We start from the raw sequence: 21,408 nt of genomic DNA on the forward strand, positions 1-21,408 counted from the left end.
AATCCAAGTGTCCCAAACTAGAGCAGAGTGTTGAGCATTCCCTCCATGAAGGCCTCCAAGCAGAGGCTAGACAACCACTTGTGTGTTATGTTATGTGAGGAATTCCTCTGGTGCATGTGTGAGACTGGAAGACTGTTAAAGTTCCTTTCCACTCTCACATTCTGGGATTTTGATTCTTCAGATAGCTTCCTATCAAATGTAAATTTTGATAGTGTTAGCTCTTTTTGTGTCTAAAACTTTCTCTTGAATGTGTTGGGCAAATTGCAATTCCTGTGGAACAAGAAACAAAGGAATCATAAAGGTATGGACACCTGGTGGGGAAGAAGTCTCTGGATGGTGATGGGGCTGGAGGGAAGGTTCAGAAAGTGCATCTGGAGCCCACCCTCCCTACATGATTCAAAATTCTGGAAAATCAGAGCTGAATTAAGACTAAATGTCTTAGGGGACATTTAGCCAAGAATTTCTTTTCACCATGACCTTAATAGGTAGGTATCCAGCCTACCTTTGCTTGGAAACTTCAACTGAGGGAGAATCTCTAATGGCAAGCGCAAGCCCATTATGTCTGTACATAGCTCCATTAGAATGGTACAGAATTTTTGTTGTTGGCCCTGCTATTGTGCTTATTTTCTTTCATCAGGCCTAAACCTGCCTCTTTCTAACTCTCACCTATTGTGCCTGAGTCTTTCAGTGAGGACAAAAAGGAAGTAAATCAATTTGTCCAGCATCCTATAACTGTGCAAGTACTTGAACAGTTAAGATTTTCTTCCCTGAATATGTCCCTGTCCCTCTCCAGGATAAACCTGTCTAGCTCTTTCAGTCATTCCTCCCATGAGCCTCCTCTGGAAGCTGTCCAGGTGATTATTAGGTATTCTTTCATGTTACTTTAAGAACTGAGCCTTCCACTGTGTGAGTGCTCCCTCCAAGTCAGAGTGTTGGAAGACAGTCCACTTGAGGGCCCAATTGCTTCCCAAGGGTAACAAGTGATTTTGATAGTTTTTTTCCTTTCAGAGCCGAGGCCACATTTGAGAGATATTTTATTGCATGATGGATTTTCTAACCTCTCAGTTACTTGATGAAATTTGATTTCCCATTGGCCCATTATATTATATTTTCCATTGGCAGAAACATGTAGTGTGTCTCTCCATATTGGTATATCTAGGATTGAATTTGAGTAGTATAGCAATGTTTATTGCTCTGTGAGGAAGTTATAGAGAGATACCCATTCCCTCAATTGTGAAATGTATTCCTCATGACCATCCACACTGATTTAAGGCAAGTTAGTGTTCTGTGATGTTCATGGTGTATTTCCTCCCTCACAACCTCATGAAAACTATCCTCTCCACTCCTCTGAAATTCTGCCTCACTCCTCCACCTCATCTCTATATTTTTCAGTCTGATAATATCAATATAAAATTATTTTGCTGACTATTGTGATAGATTCCTTGGTTTCCTTGCCCAAATAATAAGAGGAGAATCAATTGACAAGCATTTCTTAAGCAGTCTCACCTTTGACTGATAAGTTAGATATAAAATCATTTCTTGGCCCCCTGCTTCCTTTAAATTAACCAATGAATTGTTTTGTACCTACGATTATGCTATCAAGTTAGACAAACTTAATGTAAACTGAGTCACTCTTATTAAAATGGGAGTAAGAAGCTGTTTTTTCCTTTCCTTACTGTGAAATTGGTGCAAACTCAGCTTAATGGAGCAACTTGAAGAAAATGAATTCAAGGATTAGAATGACATAAACAGAATTAAAATGTAATAATTATATAAATATAATATAAAGTTACAAGTGACTTCACAAACTTCACAAAACACTTCCTGTTCCAACTGTTCCTGAATGAGAATTATTCTTTTCATCACCCAATCTCTAACTGAACCCTTTTAGGGGAGGGTTTTATTCAGTACCTCCTGGGCTGCCATATTGGACAGTTATTTACAACATAAAAATGCTCTGAGCTGTACTCTCAGCAGAATAAATGATAGTGGTTCACATGCTTAAGCACAATTTTAATGGCCTTCCATATAAACAGTAAGCCACTCTGGTGGAACAGGAACCACTATTACTGTGATTAGGCTTCTAGGTTATTTCTTCCATGATATGCTCTACCCTGGTAAGACCACACCTGGAGCTTCATGTACTCAACTTTTAAAAAGAAATTAATTAGATGGAGAATTTACAAAGGAGTGAAATAAAAATGATGCCGGACTCTGAGCCCAAAGTGTAAGAAGATCAGTTGAAAGAACTAGGGTTGTACAGCCTGGAGAAGTACTATGTGAGGAGATGAGAACTGTGCTCAGATTTTTAAAAGGTTGGCATTTGGAACAAGGATTTGACTTCTTCTTTCTCTCACAGCGGAAAGCCAGAAGCAGTGGGGGAGGGGAGAATCCAGAGGGTCACCTGATACCACAAACAAACAAAACCTTCTTAAAAACTAAAGCAACACTAATGCGGAAGGGGCTGCCCCAGGAGGTAGCAGGGTTCCCCTCAGTAGAATTGTTCAGATATAGACTAGGTGATTTGTGTGGTTTGAACTGGATATCTTCTGGTGTCTTTTCCAATAATTAAATCTTATTATTTCTGTGAGTACTGGGATTTGATTAAGAAAGACCTGGGTTTAAATTCTCCCTCTACATTTTTTTTAGCTATGTGACTCTGAGTAAGTCATTTAAATTTGATGAGTCTCATTCTTCTCATCTCCATGGTGTCTTTTAGGGACCTCTGTCCCCACTCCTATAACACTATGTTCCTGAGGGTACTTTTGGGGATAAAATGAGGTAATTTATGAAATAAGCTTCCAACAAACCCAGGGGCTGCCCAGCCTTCAGTGAACCAGCCAATCAGGAAGCCTGGGGGGATTACTCATATTTCTTTCATGTTCTTGGAATAATCAAATATAATTCTTCCAGTGAAATGGAGGACCAGTGGGCCAAGAAGGAGTTCCTGTCCCTCTACACTCTGAAGGCACCACTATCTGACCTGCTAGTGTATCCTAAGCACTCCTCCATCTTGCTATCGTAGCCTTAGAATTTTCAGACATTTCCTTCTGGTCTGCAGTAAAACTCTTTGTTCTATGTATGATCTCTCTCCTGGTTATTTCAGAAGAAATGAGCTTCTTGAGAAGATGGCATGTCTTGATGTCTTTATATTTATAATACTAAGCATTTAGTAGTGCTTGGAAAAGAGTAAAAACCTGAGGTACTTGATGGCAACTGGGCCTGAAATCAGGAAGTTATGAATTTATATTTGGCTTCAGAGACTATTTAGCTTTGGGATATTGACAAGTCACTTATATTCTGTCTGTCTCAGTATACTCAACAGTAAAATGGTGACAATATCTCCTACCCCTCAGAGTTATTGTAAGGAACAAATAAGATACTATTGGTAAAAGAAGGAGAGAGATAAACAGAGAGAGACAGAGACAGAGACAGAAACATAGAGACACAGAGACACAGAGAGGAGAAAGACAGAGAGAGAGAGAAGAGGAAGGAAGGAGGAAAGGGAAAAAAGAAAAGAGTAAAGGACTTTATACAATGTCTGTCACATAGTAGGCAGAATATAAATGCTTATTCCCTTCCCTTAATATCTTCTCTTCCCTTTATTCTGCTTTTTGAACCTTAAAGTGCTATTTAAATATCTGTGTTTGCATAAAAAGTGGTTTTGAATTCATAGAAGTTGATCTCTAGGTATTCTCCAATTTTTTTGTAGCCTTTCCTATACAACATTGTGCTGCCTATAGATGAACAAAATGCTGTGGAGATGAACTCTTATCAAGATTGAAAATCTTTCTCTGGACACTCACTATCCCTCCATTTGTGCATCCTAATATTTTGTAGAAATGCTCTGGTTTTCAACATCCTTGCATTCCATTCTCCTTCTTTTCCAGTCAAAGATCTGACCTGAGAGGCCATTTGATTACTCTCTACAGGGGTTCTCCATTTTTTGTATCACTATCTTCTGCAAAGTGCATCTAAAATGAGGCTGAACTGTACTGGGAGGAATAAGTTACCAACACTCCAACATTGCCTGGTAATAGCCAGTACACATCTTCAGCTAGGAGCTGATTCAGAAGAGGATTGATTCCTGTATCCAAGCAGAAGCCCATAAGAAGGCAAAAGGTCATTAAAGATGACCTAGGAGGTGGCTCTCACTTTCAGTGCTTTGAGTTTAAAAATAAATCTCACTGTTCTGATAGTACACAGAGCTACATCTCAATGTCTCTCTGATCTCTTCCTATTTCTTCTTATGTGTCCCTATGATGGCAATGGCCAATTACACAATCATCACAACCTTCCTACTCATGAGCTTCTCTGATATCTGGGAGCTACAGATCTTACATGCTGTGCTTTTCTCCCTGATTTATCTGGCAGCCCTGATTGGGAATCTGCTCATTATCCTTGTCATTACCACTGGCCAGCACCTTCAAACTCCTATGTACTTTTTCCTGAAGCATTTGTCTTTCATAGATCTCTGCTACATCTCTGTCACAGTACCTAAGTCCATCCTCATCTCCCTGACCCACAGGAACTCCATATCTATCCCTGAATGTGCTATCCAGACTTATTGTATTATTTTTTTTGCCTGTTCTGAGCTGATTCTGTTGACAGTGATGTCCTTTGATCGATATGCAGCCATTTGCCGCCCCCTGCACTATGAGACCATCATGAACAGAGGAGCTTGTGTGCAAATGGCAGCTGCTTCTTGGATCAATGGGAGTCTCTCAGGACTCATGCACACAGTCATCACTTTCTCTGTACCCTTCTGTAAAGCCAAGGTGCTTGGTCAGTTCTTCTGTGAGATCCCTCATTTGCTCAAAATCTCCTGTTCACAGCCAAATTTTGCTGAAGTCGGAACCACTGTTACAACTACAATTTTGCATCTTGGCTGTTTTTTCTTCATTGTTATCTCCTATGTCTACATCTTTTCCACTGTTCTAAGCATGCCATCCACAGAATGCAGGTCCAAAGCATTCTTCACATGCTTGCCTCACCTCATTGTGGCCACTGTATTTTTCACAACTGCTTTTGTGGCTCATGTAAAACCCATCTCTGATACCCCTTCTGTGCTTGACCTGTTGGTGTCTGTTTTCTATGTTGTGGTGCCCCCTACTCTAAACCCTGCCATCTACAGTTTGAGGAACAAGGACATGAAGGCAGCTCTGGTGAGGTTGGTGAGGCAGAAATTTTCTTGTTTATAGAAAATCTTTTCATCACAAAAATCTTTTTTTTCTTTCTTTTTATCTCATTTTTCAATTTGTTATTGAGAGGATCAAGTGAGAAACCTGGCAATGTACTTAGCAATAGAGATCAGCTTTTATTCACCAGGAGATTCTCTGCATTGTCCAATTGAACAGCAGCAAGGGATCAAGAATTTTCTAAATATTTACTATATAAAATATACTGTGCTAAGCATCGGGAATACAAAAAAAAAAATAAAGAAAAGAAAAAGTAAACAAAAAAAAGAACTACTACCTGTCCTTAGGTGAAAGAAGACAACACACAAATGGAAACCAGAAACTTTGGGTGGGATGGAAGGTATCCATTTAGGGGCAAGGTCTTAAAGTTTGGAAGGTGAGAAGCAAATCCAGGAATGGAATCAATATTATAATCATAAGCATTCACTTGCCGAATTGAAAGCTTTAAGGAATTGGACCTCATATCTCTTCCAAATCATCCTGTTCTCATCATTATTTTTTTTAATTTAGTATCTTCTTGCCCCAATTACATTTAAAAGCAATTTTTAACATTTATTTTAAAAATTAAATTCCAAATTCTTTCCCTCCCATCCCACACACCTTATTGAGAAAGCCAACTATTTGATATAGGTTATATATCTGTAGTCATGCAAAATATAGTTCCATATTATTCATGTTGTAAAAGAAAGCACAGAGCAAAATTAAAAGAAAAAGCAAAAAAAAAAAATAAAGGAAGCTAAAAAAACCATTTGCTTCAATGTGTGTTCATATCTCATTGATTATTTCTTTGGGGATAGATAGCATTTTTCATCATAAGTCCTCTTGGTTCTCTTGGTTCTACTCTTATCACTTTGTATCGTTTCATGCAAGTCTTTCCAGGTTTCTCTGAGGACTCACGATTTCTTATAGAACAATACTATTCCATCACAATTATATACCATAAATTTTTTCAGCTATTATTCAATTAATGGACATTCCCTCAGTTTCAAAGCCCCTGCCACCAAAAAAGGGCAGCTATCAGTATTTTTAGGCCTATAGCTCTTTTCCCTTTTTGTTTGTTTTTTAAACTGTTTTCTGATTTAGATCTTATAGTGGTATTGTTAGTAAAAGGGTATGGCTGGTTTTATAGTCTTTTGGGCATAATACCTTCTTGCTCAACATAATGGTTGAATTAGTTTACAACTCCACAAACAGTACATTTTAAGACATCCCATCCATCATCTGTCATTTTCGTTTTCTCTCTTATAAGCCAATCTAACAGCTGTGAGGTAGTACCTCAAATTGTTTTAACTTACATTTCACTAATCAATGGTGATTTACAACAATTTCTTATGTACCATAAAAAGCTTTGTTTACTTCATCTAAGAAGCATTCACATTTTCTGATTATTTATCAAGTATGGAATGGCTCTTATTCCCATAGGTGTGAGTCAGCTCTCTACATGATTGAGAGATGAAGAGAAACTTATTTCAAAAATGTTATTGATAGTTTTGATTGTTAACTGTATTTCCCTTCATCCTATTTCCCTTCTTATTATTCTGTTCTCACTCTCCTTCCACCCTGTCCCTCCTCAAAAGTGTTTTGCCTCTGATTACTACCTCCCCCAATCCCTTCAATGTGCATATCCCCTCCCTTTCTCCTATCCTCTTTCCCTCCTGATTTTCTGTAAGGTAAGATAGATTTCTATATGCACTTGAGTGTGTACATTATTCCTTCTGAACCAAAAGCAATGAGAGTATGATATAAATATATTCTTGCACATCCTCCACCTTCCCCTCCATTGCAAAAAGCACTTTTTTCCCATTGAAATATTTCACATTATTTTCCATTTTTTTTCCATTATTTAGGTTTTATTTTATGGCTATCCAATAGTGCCATTAGTTTCTGTATGTTCAATACAAATTTTTAATGAATTATTTTCTTCAGTGAGCTTTTACACCTCCTTCTCCATTTGACCAATTCTGCTTGTCAAAAGTCTTCTCTTAATTGGATTTTTGTACCTTTTTCACCATTTCTTCCATTCTGAGTTTTAAGCTGTTATTTTCCTCAGTATTTTTTTGGCTTCTCTAACTAGATGATGATTCTCTTTTCACAATGTTCCTGCTTCAGTCCCATTTCTCTTCCAATTTTTCCTGTACATTTCTGTAGTGACAATGCAGTACTCATAGTGTCTATAGCAGCCTTGAATAACTTAACACAATTCTAATTTGTGAAATACAACTTCCAGTTTTGAGGTCATCATTGTGGTGAGAGGTATATTTTCTTTAATCTGAGCTGCAGTCTGGACAACTTCCCATTCTTCCTGCAGGTGTGAGAAACTTGGATACAATATTTTAGGAGGATTTGCAGGGATAATTCTCATGTCCCTGATCAGTCTAATTTCAAATCTCTTTTCTCACTATATTTTATGGAGTTCATTAGGTGGAATATTATCTATTCTTCTAAAATCTGCTCCTGCTCTCAAATAGAGCAGTAAAAAATTATTTTCTTGCTAATCCATTCTAACTTTGAATCTTCAGGTTATTAACTCTTCCCTCTCAAGGAGATTAATCTTTTTCACTGATTCTCATCATTCCATCATTCAAGATACCAATGATTTTCCTATTCTTTAGGTTAACCAACTCAAAATACCTGTGACCTTCTACTGAGTGAAATCCTCAATTACCTCCCCAAACACTGTGTGCCCTGCCTTGATTCTCCTGGTGTTTCTGCCTGACAAGCTGACCACAAGTTCTGTCTCTTGCTACTTTGTTGCTTATTCTTGTGAGCTAAACTACCTTCAGCTTTTTCTACCACCTGAGACTCTCTAGCTTGCTCTTCTAAAGGCATGTTTGAATACTGGAGCATTAAAAGCCTCTCCTGCAAACCAGTCAACTCCTTTTCCATCTGAGCTTTCTCCTCCAGCAGCTTGAGTCTGCTTTTACATATATTTTGACAGCTTGTTAACCAGGTCCAGCCTCTCCTATCCAACCATGACATTTGTTTCCTGGTTCTACTGGTATTCACTGCAAACACATTTTTAAGCCTCTGGGTTCTCCCTTCTGTAGCATTGGTTTTGAGTTTTTACAAAGTTTGGTGCCTTTACTCCATTCTCTTGCTATGGAGGAATAAGGCAAATACTCCCACATTAGGACATTCAGCTCTTGCTCTGTCTTCTCTGCCATTCTGTCTCCAAATAGAGGTCTGATACTTTGTGATTGCATCCTCATTTCTTTTTGTTGTACCATTGCCACATTTGCAGCACCACTGCCATATTTGCAGTGCCTATGGTGGCCATGAATATCCTGGTGAGATTGTGAATCATGAAATATAAGAGACTCTCCACATGGAAGAGAAAACCAATTGATTCAAACACCAGAAAGCCAAATCCATCATAGTAACAAAAATCTATACACAATAACAATGCAGAGAACAACACCATCCCCAAGCCATCCCCTGCTAGACCTCCCACAAATCAGCTACATTACAAATCACAAGCAGGTTTCCCTTAAACAAAATCACTCTCACTAACCAATAGCCTGCTTGCCCACATTCTTCCTTGCTCTGACAAGATTCTGAATAGTTTCCTGTCAGATTTGCTCTAGCTCCACCTCTTCTTGTTCCACCCACTCATCAAATTCCTCCCATCACAGCCTCCATGTGACTCAGACTTCCCTGTGACCCAGACAGGTCACATGACCCTATTATTGAAATTGAAAGATCTCCGTATTTAAATTACCATTATGCTCTCTTACTGACTTTTAAAATCCTTTGGAATTCTTCCATGGCCTTACGCTAATGCCACTTGTTTTTTCTTTAAGGTTTTGGATGCAGGAGTTTTGATTTTGCTTTCTTCTTCTGAGTATGTGTTTTGATCTTCCTTTTCATAATGTAAACTTCATACAATCAGAATTTTTTATGTTGTTTCCTGATTTTTCAAGCATATTTCTTGACTTTTAACTCTTTGCTAAAGTGGGGCTCTGTTTACGGGGTAGATGTCTCAAGTTTCAGAGGTTTTATGCTGCTGTTCTCAGAGATAATCCAAGTGAAAAGTAATTTTTTCTCTTCTTCCAAGGCAATATGATCTAAGAATTGTGTTTACTGTTTTCCTGGGCTGTGATTCAGTCTGTGAGCAACCACAAGGACTCTTTCCTATTCTGGAACTATGACAAGGGTCCTCATTCCACTATGGCAGCAAGTTGTATCATGCTATTGCTCCTCCCTGCTCTGGGACTGCAACCTGGATCTGAGCAAAGCAACAAAATCCTGCCCCTGGTGCCAGAAAAGGGACACCTGCAATTTCCTTCTGGTCAGTTTTTCTATGCCTTATCATATGTGGGCTGAGAACTCTGGAAGCAGCTACTATTGCTGCTATTTCAGTCATTCTCAAAGTCTACTCCTGGTTTGCTGTGGCCCAGATTGCACTTCTAAGTTGTCTTTGTTTGAAGAATTTTTCCACATCATCCTTTTTTAGGTTTTGCCACTCCAGAATTTGGGTGTGGGGGATTATTTCAAGGTTTTCAGAGGGTTTTCCAGGAGAGTTCAGATAAGTTCTTGCCTTTTCTTAACTATCTTGGCTCCATCCCATTCTGGCCATTGTTTAATTCTCTTAACATAACAACCTCAGCCTTATTTTCCTCTATGCTCATTTTCTTAAATCAAAGTCTACAGGGTTCTCAGTGAATCACATGTTATTTATGAGAAAATAACTCATTAAATCTATCTTATAGAATTAACTTCCCTTTTTTATTCATCCCACAGTTGCCAAAAGGTCATGTAACTTCTTTCTTTCTTTATTTTTTAGTTTTACTCTATTGTCTTAAAATAGCTACATGTAAATAAGATGCTACTTCAGAATGCCCTGCATCTCTCCATTCTTAATATGGAACAAGATTACATTCTGTGTCCTTGAAAAAATTTTTAATTAACAAAATATTTTCTCTGTCCCATCAAACCATGAAAATTTTCTCTTACAAATGAATACTTTGAAAAATCATTTAAACTTTTATGTTGATGCCATTTGCTCAAACCCCATTTGAAAACTCTCTTCTAAACATATATTTCTTAATATTTGCTTTTTCCTTTAATAAAAACTAGTCCTTTTCTAACTTCTTTGAGATATGTAACTATTTAGTTCAAAAAACAGAAAACTTTGCATCTTTTATTTTGCTCCTTTCTTTATTGCAAAACTACACTTTTCTTATAAAGACATTTTTATAAAAATAAAATCACATTTAAATATTTGTAGAAATGTGGTTGATGAGTACATAGGGCCAATGTAATAAAAATGATAATTTAACTTAAATGAATTTATATTCAATGCCATCCCAATTAAATTACCCAAAAATATTTTAGTAAAATAAAATAAAAACAAAATTCGTTTGTAAGAACAAAAAGTCAAGAATATCAAAGGAACTTATAAAAAATAGATGTAAAGGAAAAAGGCTTAGAAGTACCATATCTTAAACTACAATATCATTTAGTAATTATCAAAGCTGTCCAATACCACCTAAGAAATATAAAGTACATTAAAAGGAAAGAGTAAACATGAAACTTAGAATGGCAAATCAACTTGTAATTTGTAAACTTGTATTTGACAAGTGAAAAGATTTAAGGTTTGGGAATGTGAATTCTTTATTTGGTTAAAAAAAAGGTGGGGAAAACTGGAAAGCAATCTGGTAGAAATTGGGCATAGATCAACGTCTTACAGCATTTACCAAGATAAGGTTAAAATCATTGTGATCTAGATCTAGGGAGAGATATTACAGGACAGTTTGGAGAACATCATACATATTATTCATCAGATATATAGATAAGCAAACAATTTATGAATAGCCAAGAAATACACAGTAGACTGACATATAAAATGGATAATTTTGATTACATTAAAATAAATAGAGTTTGTATATATAAAGCAAATGTAGCCAAGATCAGAAGGAAAGTAGAATTTTGAGGGGTTGAGGGGGTGATAGGAGGATTTATAACCAGTTTTTTAGATAAAGGTCTAATATCTCAAATATATAAAGATATCTGTGAAATATGTAGGAAAGTAAGTCATGCCATAATTGATAAATGGTCAAAGCATATATAGAATGATTTTACATATGTGCACATAAACATACATATGCATATTTATTTGTGTCTAATGATAACCATTTTTAGATCAAAGGGAGTGAAAAAGAAGAAAAAAATTTGGGGGTAATGGTATATATTTAATTTGAAATAGCAAGTTGCAAATCATAGATTTGCAGTTTCATGTGTAATCATATTTTTATTACTCCGTATTATGAAAATGATTGTTATATTCTATAAATCAAAAATAAAATAAATTAAAAAAAGAAAAAATATCAGAATCAAATATATTGACAAGTGAATTCTACCAAATATTTGAAGATTAATTGATTCTAATATTATATAAACTATTAGAAAAAATAGATAGAGTCCCCTCAAATGCCTTCTTTGACACAAATATGATGCTGATTCCTAAGCTTGGGAAAACAGAGAAAGAAAATTATAGACCCATTTCTTTAATGAATATTAATGTAAAAAAATAAAGAAAATTCTAGCTAGGAGGTTACAGTTGTTTACCACAAAGATTATATACTATTCTCTCTCAACAAAGTATTGTAATGCTAGCTGAAATCTTTCTTATGTTCATTATCTTCTTAAGGCTTCCTCCCATAAAGAAATATATGTTGTATTAAATAACAGCAATTCTCCACTGAAAGGCCTTCCCACATTCATTACACTCCTAACATTTCTCTCCTGTATGAATTATCTGATGTTAAGTAAGTCTTGATCTTTGACTGAAAGATTTTCTACACTGATTACATTCATAAGATTTTTCACCAATATGAATTCTCTGATGAACAGGAAGACCCCTTCTCTACCAGAAGACCTTCCTACATTCATTACATTTAAAATGTTTGTTTTCATTATGAATTTTCTGATGTAGGATAAGTTTCTTCCTACACTGGAAGGCCTCTGTACAATGTATCACCTTTGTAATGTCTTTCTCCAGTATGAATTATGGGATGTTGAAAAGGCCTGATGTCTCAATGAAGCTCTTCCTATATCCATTACATTCATAAGCATTTTCTAAATTGTGAATTACCTGATGTTGAGTAAGTTGAGTTCTCATTTGGAAGATCTCTCCACATACATTACATTCTTAAGAATTTTCTTAAGTTTGAGTTATGTGATGTTGAGGAATGCAGGGATATTTCAATATCAGAGAAATTGTGGGCATAATTGACAATATCCCTGACAATAATAACAAAAACCATATGAAAATACTAACAACATAGAAATCAATGGAATTTTTCTTAAAATGATGAGCACTATCTCTCTAAACACAAGAGCAAGCATTATCTATTATGGTGATGAACTCGGTGCTTTCCCAATGACATCAGGAGTGCAGCAAGGATTTCTGTTTTAACAAATAGCATTCATTTTTTTTCTAGAGATGTGATCAATACCCATAAGACAAGAAAAAAATTGTAGGGATAAAAATAGTCAATGAGGAAATAAAGCTATAACTTTTTTGCAGATGATATGATGGCATACTTGGAGACCCATAGAGAATCATTTAAAAGACTAGGTGAAACAGTTGACAATTCAGCAAAGTCCCAGGACAGAAAATAAACTCACACAAATCATCAACATTTCTGTATATTACCAACTAAACCAAGAAATAAGAGATAGAAAAAGAAATTCCATTGAAAATGACTACAGACAACATGAATTGTTTAGGAGTCCTCCTGCCAAGTGAAACTCAGGAATTATATAAAGATAATTTCACAACAATTTTCACACAATTAAAGATATCCAAAGGAATGGAAAAACATTCTTTACTCGTAGTTAGGTGATAATATTTAATATGAAATTTTGGAATAATCTCTTTTTTCTCTGTGAAGCAAACTCTTCCTATGTCAGCAAAGGCCAGCCAAGGCTGACTCTGCATTCCTTGGGAGACCTTTGACCTGGGACACTGTCTTGAGTGATGGGACTTTCCTTTGTGTCTTATTATCTATAGACACATACTATGTCATGGAATATTAATGGTAAAGAAAATATAGACATCTTAGGTCATAATTTCTATTGAACATTGTTTACCCTCTCTTATGTCAGTTATCTGTTTAGGGCAGGAAGCCTGCCACTTACTAGTGGTGGGATTTCCTTCTTTATCAACGAGACATATGTTTACCCAGCCTGGAATCCCAAGGCCTGACCAACATTACTTTGTTAATTGTGTTGTCTTACTAAATTTATGATTTGTTCAACTAAGAGAGTTCCTTTCTCACGGCAAAATGGAGCAGAACATTTCTGGCTCCATAATGCATTATGTTACCATTTTCTTTAATAGGGAATTGATTAATTAATTAAATCATAAAATGTATGCATTTAGCCTGTTGCCTTTTCTTTAACCAAGTTTTCAGGTCAACATAGGTCAAGACAAAATAATAAAAAAGTACAATTTTACTACAGTTAATTTAATTCTTCAGTGCCATAGTAACCAAACTACAAAAAATAAAATTATAGAACTAGAAAAAATCATAACAAAATTTGTCTGGAGGAACAAAAAGTCAAGATAGAATCTGAAGGAAATCAATGGAAAAAATGCAAAGGAGGGTGACCTAGGAGTTTCAGATTTCAAACTGTATTACAAACTGATAATCATTACAGCAATGTGATACTGATTAAGAATAAGAATATTAAATCAGTGAAATAGATTAGGTACACAGTATAAAGTAGTAAAAGGACACTATAGTAATGTAGCGTTTGATACATCCAAAGATCCAAGCATTTGGGGTAAGAAAGCACCAGCTGAAAAAAAATTTGCAGGAAAACTTGAATCATTTTGACAGAAACTCCACATATACCAATGATGGTAGATAGATAGATAGACAGACAGACAGAGAGATAGACAGATGGATAGATAGATCTAACATAATATCATTTTTGACTCAGTCAAAGCTTGAACTAATCAATCATACTGTCTTGTTTCTGCTTAAAAAATGCCCTTTCCTGTGTCAGCAACTTCAAACACCCATTTGTGACAGGCTCTCTACAATCAGAATGGTGGGATTTTTATTATCTTGATCAGAGATTTCCTACCTTGTTAATTGTCTTGTCTCACTGAATTTACAATTTATACAATTAAGAAAATTTCTTTCTTATACTAAAGTGTATTTAAGCCTGGTCATTCTTCTATCAAGCAGTCAGAGATTTCCTTCTCTGGCTCCAAGGCCATTTAACTTCTAGCTTTAAGGGAATAAACAATATGTATTCGCTATTGCCTCTTTTAACCAAACTTTCAGGTCGACTATACACACACACAGACATACACACATGGGCGCACACACACACATGGTTCTCTTTGTGATGGCAAAGAATGGGAAGTTAAGGATTTGCCCTTCATAACAGTAAGCACCCCAACATACAAAGGGGGAAATGCTATCACAGGTCCTTAGATCTGCATTCATAAAAGAAAACGCAACTTTTAAGGGGTTAATAATCACTTTAGTAAAACACAGGTATCAGAGTAAATCAAACTTAAAATTTCAGAGAAACCAAAAATCCAAACTGCCTGAAGCAACACCTGGGTTTTCAAAAAGCTGGAGGTGAGTTGCTATAGCGGCTTCCCAAAGTCTCATCAGGCACAAAGACATTCTTCCAAAAACTAAGCCCTCAAAGTAAAACTTGACTCTCAGAGTATTTATACACTTTTTAGAGCTAGAGGGTATAGTCCTTTGACCTAGTGCCTCAACAGAAAAAACAAAAGGTACTTGGGACCCTCTCACAAAACAACTCCCCTAACCAAGCTTCCCACAGTGAGCATGCCCATCAATGGGTGGGAAAGATCTTCTCCCATCATATTATTCAATTATGAGTAAAACAAAAACAGCAAAACATCCTAATTTGATTGTCATTACATTCTTTAACTGGAAATGTCTGAACAAATACAGGATTGTGATGAAGTACTATTGGGCTATAAGAAGTGATGAATGCAATGGTTTAAGGAAAAACCAGTGACAGTTACATGAATTCATGCAAACTGAAGTGAGTAGAGCCAAGAGAACATTGTACACAGTAATAGTCATATTGTAAAGATAGACTGTGAAAGACTTAGGTACTCTGATCAAGATAATGATCCGAGAAAATTCAAGGGACCTAGGATGAAAAATGGTATCCACCTCCAGAGAAGGGAAGTTCAATGTACATTGAAACATTTTGCTTGTGTGTGTGTGGGCGCGGGACTGTAACATGGTTAATATGGAAAATAGGGTTTTCATGATCTCACAATTGCTTGCCTTCTCAAAGAGTTGGGAAATTATGGGAGAGAAGGAAAAAATAAAACTCAAAATTTTTAAACCGTTACTTTTTACACGAAATTGGGACATACTTAACCAAAGAAATTAAATAATGTATAAAATAAACCCATGAAATAAAATTAATAGGCAGTGAGAAAAGAAATTGAATCTCTTTAATGGGACAATGTAACTGACATGTATTTTCTTGATCAGCATTTTTTTCAGTAGCAATGAGATCTGGAATTTTGCAATATTTCCTTTTGGATTGGACTTGTATATAAACGAAGAGATTCATAAAACAGATGAAATCATCCTGAGAGGATTGAACGATTGGCAGACTGAATAATGTGCAAGCCCTGGAGACAGGAGGACCTCAGTTCAAATCTGGCCTCAGACATCTACTACCTGAGTAACCCTGGGCAAGTTACTGTAACCCTGTTTGACTTACTTTCTCATCTGGAAAATGATCTAGAAAAGTAAATGTCATATTGTTGAGGTCTGAGGGGTGCTGGGGACCCCAAAATACTGACAGGCTTGGTCCTGCTTGAATGCATTTGACACAAGCCTTCTTAAGGTCAAAGAAAAACAAAGTTTATTAAAGATTCACCATACAGGGTTGACTCTTAAGGAGCCTAAGCATTTGTGATGCTTGTATTAACAAATCGGCCAGATAGAATCCCAGTTAGACAGAGTCTGCACACCCTCATGGAGGTGAGAGGGAACCTATATACAGTCTGTGGGTAAGACCTCAGGGTGGTCTTGATGAGACTGGGGTAACTAGCAATATAATCAATGGTGGGAGACAGTTGGAGACAACTGGGGGCTATCAGACAATGGAGAGCTTGAGTAGAAAGTGGATGGGGCGCTCAAGAGGTTAACAGACCATGGAGGGCCAGACTAGGTAAAAGGTAACAGATTTGAGTATGGAAGGCCAGATTAAGTGGGGAGATTCAAGGGGAGTTCAGGGAGATTCCCAGAGTCTGAACCCCATCAGTACTTATGAGGATCAAGACACGTGCAGGAAACACTAGAGATCCCTGTCAATCTAGTTGGGAAAGAATTCACTGAACTCAAGCAATCTCAAGTCAAGTAGGCAAAAAAGCTTATTATTATTATGCCTTTCAGCTGGCAAGAGTTCTTAGGGAACCTGCAATTTAAGAGTTATAGATGAAGTTTATATAGAATATTCTATAGTAAGATGTGTGCCAAATATGCTAAGTAAGTGCTTTGGGGTGTGATAAGGGAGTGGTTAAGAAGTGGTCAGTTCTTAAAGGAATATGCACTTTTGGTAACCACTGCACAGGTATTTTATCCAAATTTTATTGGTAAATCACCCAAGGCGGGGCTACAAGAAGGTATGGTTTTAGGCCTGAAATGTCACTAAGTCAACCAACAGTCAGGGCTGACCAGAAAAAATCAGGCTTCTCTCATCAATGTCTTGTTAGGCAAGATTAATGGAAAGGGAGTATACACACAGCTAAGTAGAAAATGCATATGATTGTTCAGTGAGTAGTAAATGTCATTATGACTCAGTGCACAGCCAGTTTAGTCACTATGTAGCTGGCTCTAAGTGATAAATTCTACAGGTGCAGCGGGTTACTATGGCAGGAATGGAGATAATGGTTCTTGCTGGGGCAGGCTGCCCCTGAGCTAGAGAGAGATAGTGTTTTGAGGTGGGAGAGAAATGTGATTTTTAAGAGAAATGTAATTTTAGAATTGGGGTTCAAGCACATGCACCCAAGCACCCCATCAATACCACTCCAGAATCTTTGCCATGAGAATGCCAAATGGGGTCACAAAGATTTGGACCACTCAACAACAATATATGAAAAAAAAAGAAATACCAAATCATAGTGAGTAATAATTTCTGAACTTATCATCATCAAATAAAAAAATGACATAGAAAGAATAACACTGATTATGAACCCATATCTTAGTTAACTCATGTATATTACATTTTGATTAGAATTATCTGCCAAATTTGAGTACATCCTTGAGGAGGGTAGTAGCAGGAGACAGATAATTAGTAGGATTTAGAAGGATTTGCTAAATGGTACTGCACAGTGAACCACATATGTACAATGACATGATTGCTGAACAAGTGTAGATAATACACTACTTTTATCTGTTTTTACTGTTTGTTAACTAGAAAACTAGAAAAGAGGCATTTGCTTCAGTCAAACAAAACACTTTTCCAAACACTGTCCCAGGAAGTTATTTTGCATGTGAATGAAACCATGTTATTTGGACCAATGAAATGAATTTCTTGAGAGATGTGCCTTTGTAACCTTCTAGAGTTCCTATATATTTTCACAGGGCTCTTTGGCTTTTCAGTTGACACCTTAGAAGAGGAAAAGAGAAAATTCTGCCTTAAATATCAGTATTTGTGGCTACTCCAAGATCAGTTAAATTTGGGAGTGACCTTTGGCGCTTCCCAGGGAACCAGCTTCTGTAAATGTGGATGACTTAAAACATGAGTGGATTTTTAGCTCAACCTCTTGAAGGACTGCTGTCCTTTTGTGCTCTTCTACAAGAGTCAACCAACCATCAGGTCTGATAAGACTTTTAAAAACTTTTTGCCTTTTCACTTCTGTCTTTCATATGGATAAAGCAGCCTCAGTTTCTCACTGTAAAAGGGTAACAATAGTACCTACTTTACAGAGCTGTGTGTATCAAATGAGGTAAGGTATGTGAAGTACTTCTCAAATTTTAAAATACAATGTTAATACTGGCCACTATTGTTGTTGTGACTTGTCATTGGATCTACAGGATCCATAAAAACTAAAACCAATATAGGGTAGAACAGGAAACTATGAAAATCCAAGGAGAAGAAGGTTAAGTGACCTTGTCTTTGAGGGACAGTCCATACAAGGCAGACCTATGAATCTGGAAGGGAAGAGGAATACAGGACTCCATGTGATGAAGAGATCTAGCAGAATATCAGTAGATTCTTTCAGTAGCAACTTGAAGTTCATTGCTTTTGAAAGTATTCTTAAAAACAGGACTATAAGGAAGAGCAGGACTCAATAGAGAGGTTGATTATGATCACTGCTTTGCTTCTCATCAAATCTATTTTATGAAGACTCCTAGGAGGTGCAGTGGATAGAGAATGAACTCTAGGGTCAGAAAGACCTCAGCTGAAAGCTGGATTCAGGCATTTGCTAGCTGTGTGACCCTGGGCAAGTCATGTAATCCTGTTTGCCTCAGTTTCTCATCTGTACAAGGAGCTGAGGAAGAAAATGGCGAAGCACTCCAGTATCTTTGCCAAGAAAACCCCAAATGGAGTCAGAGTCAAAAATGACTGAAATGATTCAACAATAAAATGTTCTTTAGGTAGAATTTCTGGACTAGTGGAAGTGCTCTATATCTTTTGCCTCTTCTGGGGGCTAAAGTAAAGGTTTTGTTTTTCTTTTAGTTTTTGGTTTATTACTAACTTTTATTTTACTTCACTATTAACTTTTGTTTTAACTTATTTTAACTTTGTTTTTATTTTAACTTTTCAAATTATGTATTTATTAGCAGTTTTTTAATGGATTTCCAAATTCTTTCATTCCCATCTACTTCATACCACACCCACTGAGAAGGCAAATAATATTATAACATTTATGTGAAATTGTGCATACCATATTTCTGTATTAGTCATATTTCAAAAAAAGAAATAAAAAGTGAGAAAAGTGTGCTTCAATTTGCACTCAGTTCACCACTTCTATCTCCAGAAGTGAATGAAATTTTTTTTTGATCAACATTTTTTTTTTATTATGAATACTTTGGAATTGTCTTAGATCATTGCACTTATCAGAATAGAATAGCCAAGTATTTCACAGGTGATCATCATTGAAGCATTGCTGTTACTGTGTAAAATGACTTCATGGTTCTTCTCACTTTGCTTTATATCAGTTCACATAGGTCTTGACATATTTTTCTGACATCACTCAGTCTTCATTTCCCACATAATAATAATAGTAATAATAATAATAATACCCATCACATCCCATATTTCACAAGTTATTTACTTATTCCATAATTGATGAGCATCCTCTTAGTTTTTAGTCCTCTGGCACCACAGGAAGACTTGCTACATTTTTTTGTATCATAGGTCCATTTCCTTTTTCTTTAGTCACTTTGGTATACAGACATAGCAGTGATATTTCTAAGTCAAAGGGTATGCACAATTTTAGAAGCTTTTTGGCCCACTTCCAAATTGTTCTCCAGAATGGTTGGATTATTTCACTACTCTACCACCAGTTCATTAGGTTACCTATTTTTTTAATCATCCCTTACAGCATTTGTCATTTCTAATAGGTGTGAGGTGGTACCTCAGAATTATTTTAATTTGCCTTTCTCTAATTAATGAAGATTTAGAACATTTTTTTCATGGCAAGGGATAGCTTCACTTTTTTTCTTTCCACTTAGTAAAGAAGGTTTTTGATACTTGGGATCACATAAGGTACATATTAAGGAAACAAATATGGCTTAGAAATTGGCATAGACTATTGGCCCCTACCAATATGGTATTTAAAATGGCTTGAAAGACATAATCCCCAGGTAATTTAATCATTTTATTAATAATGCCAGAACTTTTATAAAAGGATGGTTATAGGTCCATCTGTCTCTTAGACCAAAGACAGTCATGGTGGTGTTCTCATTACTTCTACGCCCATTGCAAAAGAAGTGTTCCTGAGGGTGGCAATCAACTCTGCAGAAAAATTAATGAGACATGGGCTTTACAAAGAGAAATGAGCTTAGTATAATGAAAGGCTGAGAGTGACATCATGACACTCTTGGACAGTAAGACTATCTCTACGGAGCACTACCCCCAACCTCAGGCAATCTAGACAAAAGGATCTATCTCCAACTAAACTTGATTGAATATAATTCAGTTTAGACTTAGAGATTTCTTTTAAGGTCAGGTGGGATTGAATAGAGGAAAAGATTGTCTCAGTTTTGGAGACTGCTCTTAAAAGGAGGATAAAAATATAAGGGGAAATATCCCCAAATCTTTGGTTATTAATGATTTCTCTCACCAGGAACTTCAATAGCCAATGCATAAATTTAGAAGACATAAACATAGTAATAATTCCAGCTTGAACATGATATTGCCTGTGAATTATTTTTTTAAACATTTAATAGAAGTCTTAACATAATTTCCATATTAACTTTATGACAAAATGAGTCAGACTAGGGTCCAAATAAAAAATTTAGATTTAGGATGAACTTATATCCTCCTTTTTGGATGCTGTGTTTCTTCAAAATTATCTTGCCAACCACTTCTATCATTTGCATCAGGGAGAAGTGGCCAGGGTGTCCTGGGACCATTTTTTGATCGTGCTGTGGAGTCCCAGGGGTAAACTGAGACAATAATTGTCCTTCCCTAGTCCCATATCATGGCCAAGACAAAGGCAAGAAATGCAGTCTATTCAGGTTAATCCCAGCTGTGGGTCCCATAAGACTCTTTCTTCCACTTTGAGAAATGTGTTCCTGAGCAACTTTTAGCCATATTAAAAAAGTAAAGATTCCAAGCACAAAGAAGAGACCATTTTCAATCCCTTCAGATTAAAGATGATAACGGTCTAGTATCAGATAAATTTTTGAAGTATTTCTCTTAAGGACAAGGCAAAATGCTTATTTGCCTGTCTCAGAAGTTCCCAGTGATTTCTCTACATGAATAACCCACAGATTCTTCACTACAAGTCATTTTCTGGACTTATCAGGTGGGGAGAAATGAAAGCTCCGTTCACTCACGGCACCACAGTTGTATCACTATGCCAATTAATTAAGGCATCTGAGCTAATTCTCATAATTCTTAGAATTTATTCTTTTTTTGTCACTATCAAATAGACTAGGAAAAATAGAGCATAATGACAAGTTGTTGGGTTTTTTTTTTTTGCTCTTGTTGGGTTTTTTTGTTTGTTTGTTTG

General features: G+C 36.3%; 1 protein-coding gene across 1 annotated transcript in view; it reads left to right on the forward strand.

Annotated features, from left to right (window-relative positions):
- The first annotated feature begins 4,268 nt into the window (after window positions 1-4,268).
- The window catches only part of LOC140507358 (uncharacterized), a 35,748-nt gene continuing 18,608 nt past the window's right edge, over window positions 4,269-21,408 (forward strand). Inside the window, 1 exon segment of the mRNA XM_072615468.1 lies at window positions 4,269-5,170. Within this exon segment, the coding sequence (XP_072471569.1) occupies window positions 4,269-5,170 (902 nt within the window).

Source organism: Notamacropus eugenii, chromosome 5, assembly GCF_028372415.1.
Source record: "Notamacropus eugenii isolate mMacEug1 chromosome 5, mMacEug1.pri_v2, whole genome shotgun sequence".
NCBI lineage: Eukaryota > Metazoa > Chordata > Mammalia > Diprotodontia > Macropodidae > Notamacropus > Notamacropus eugenii.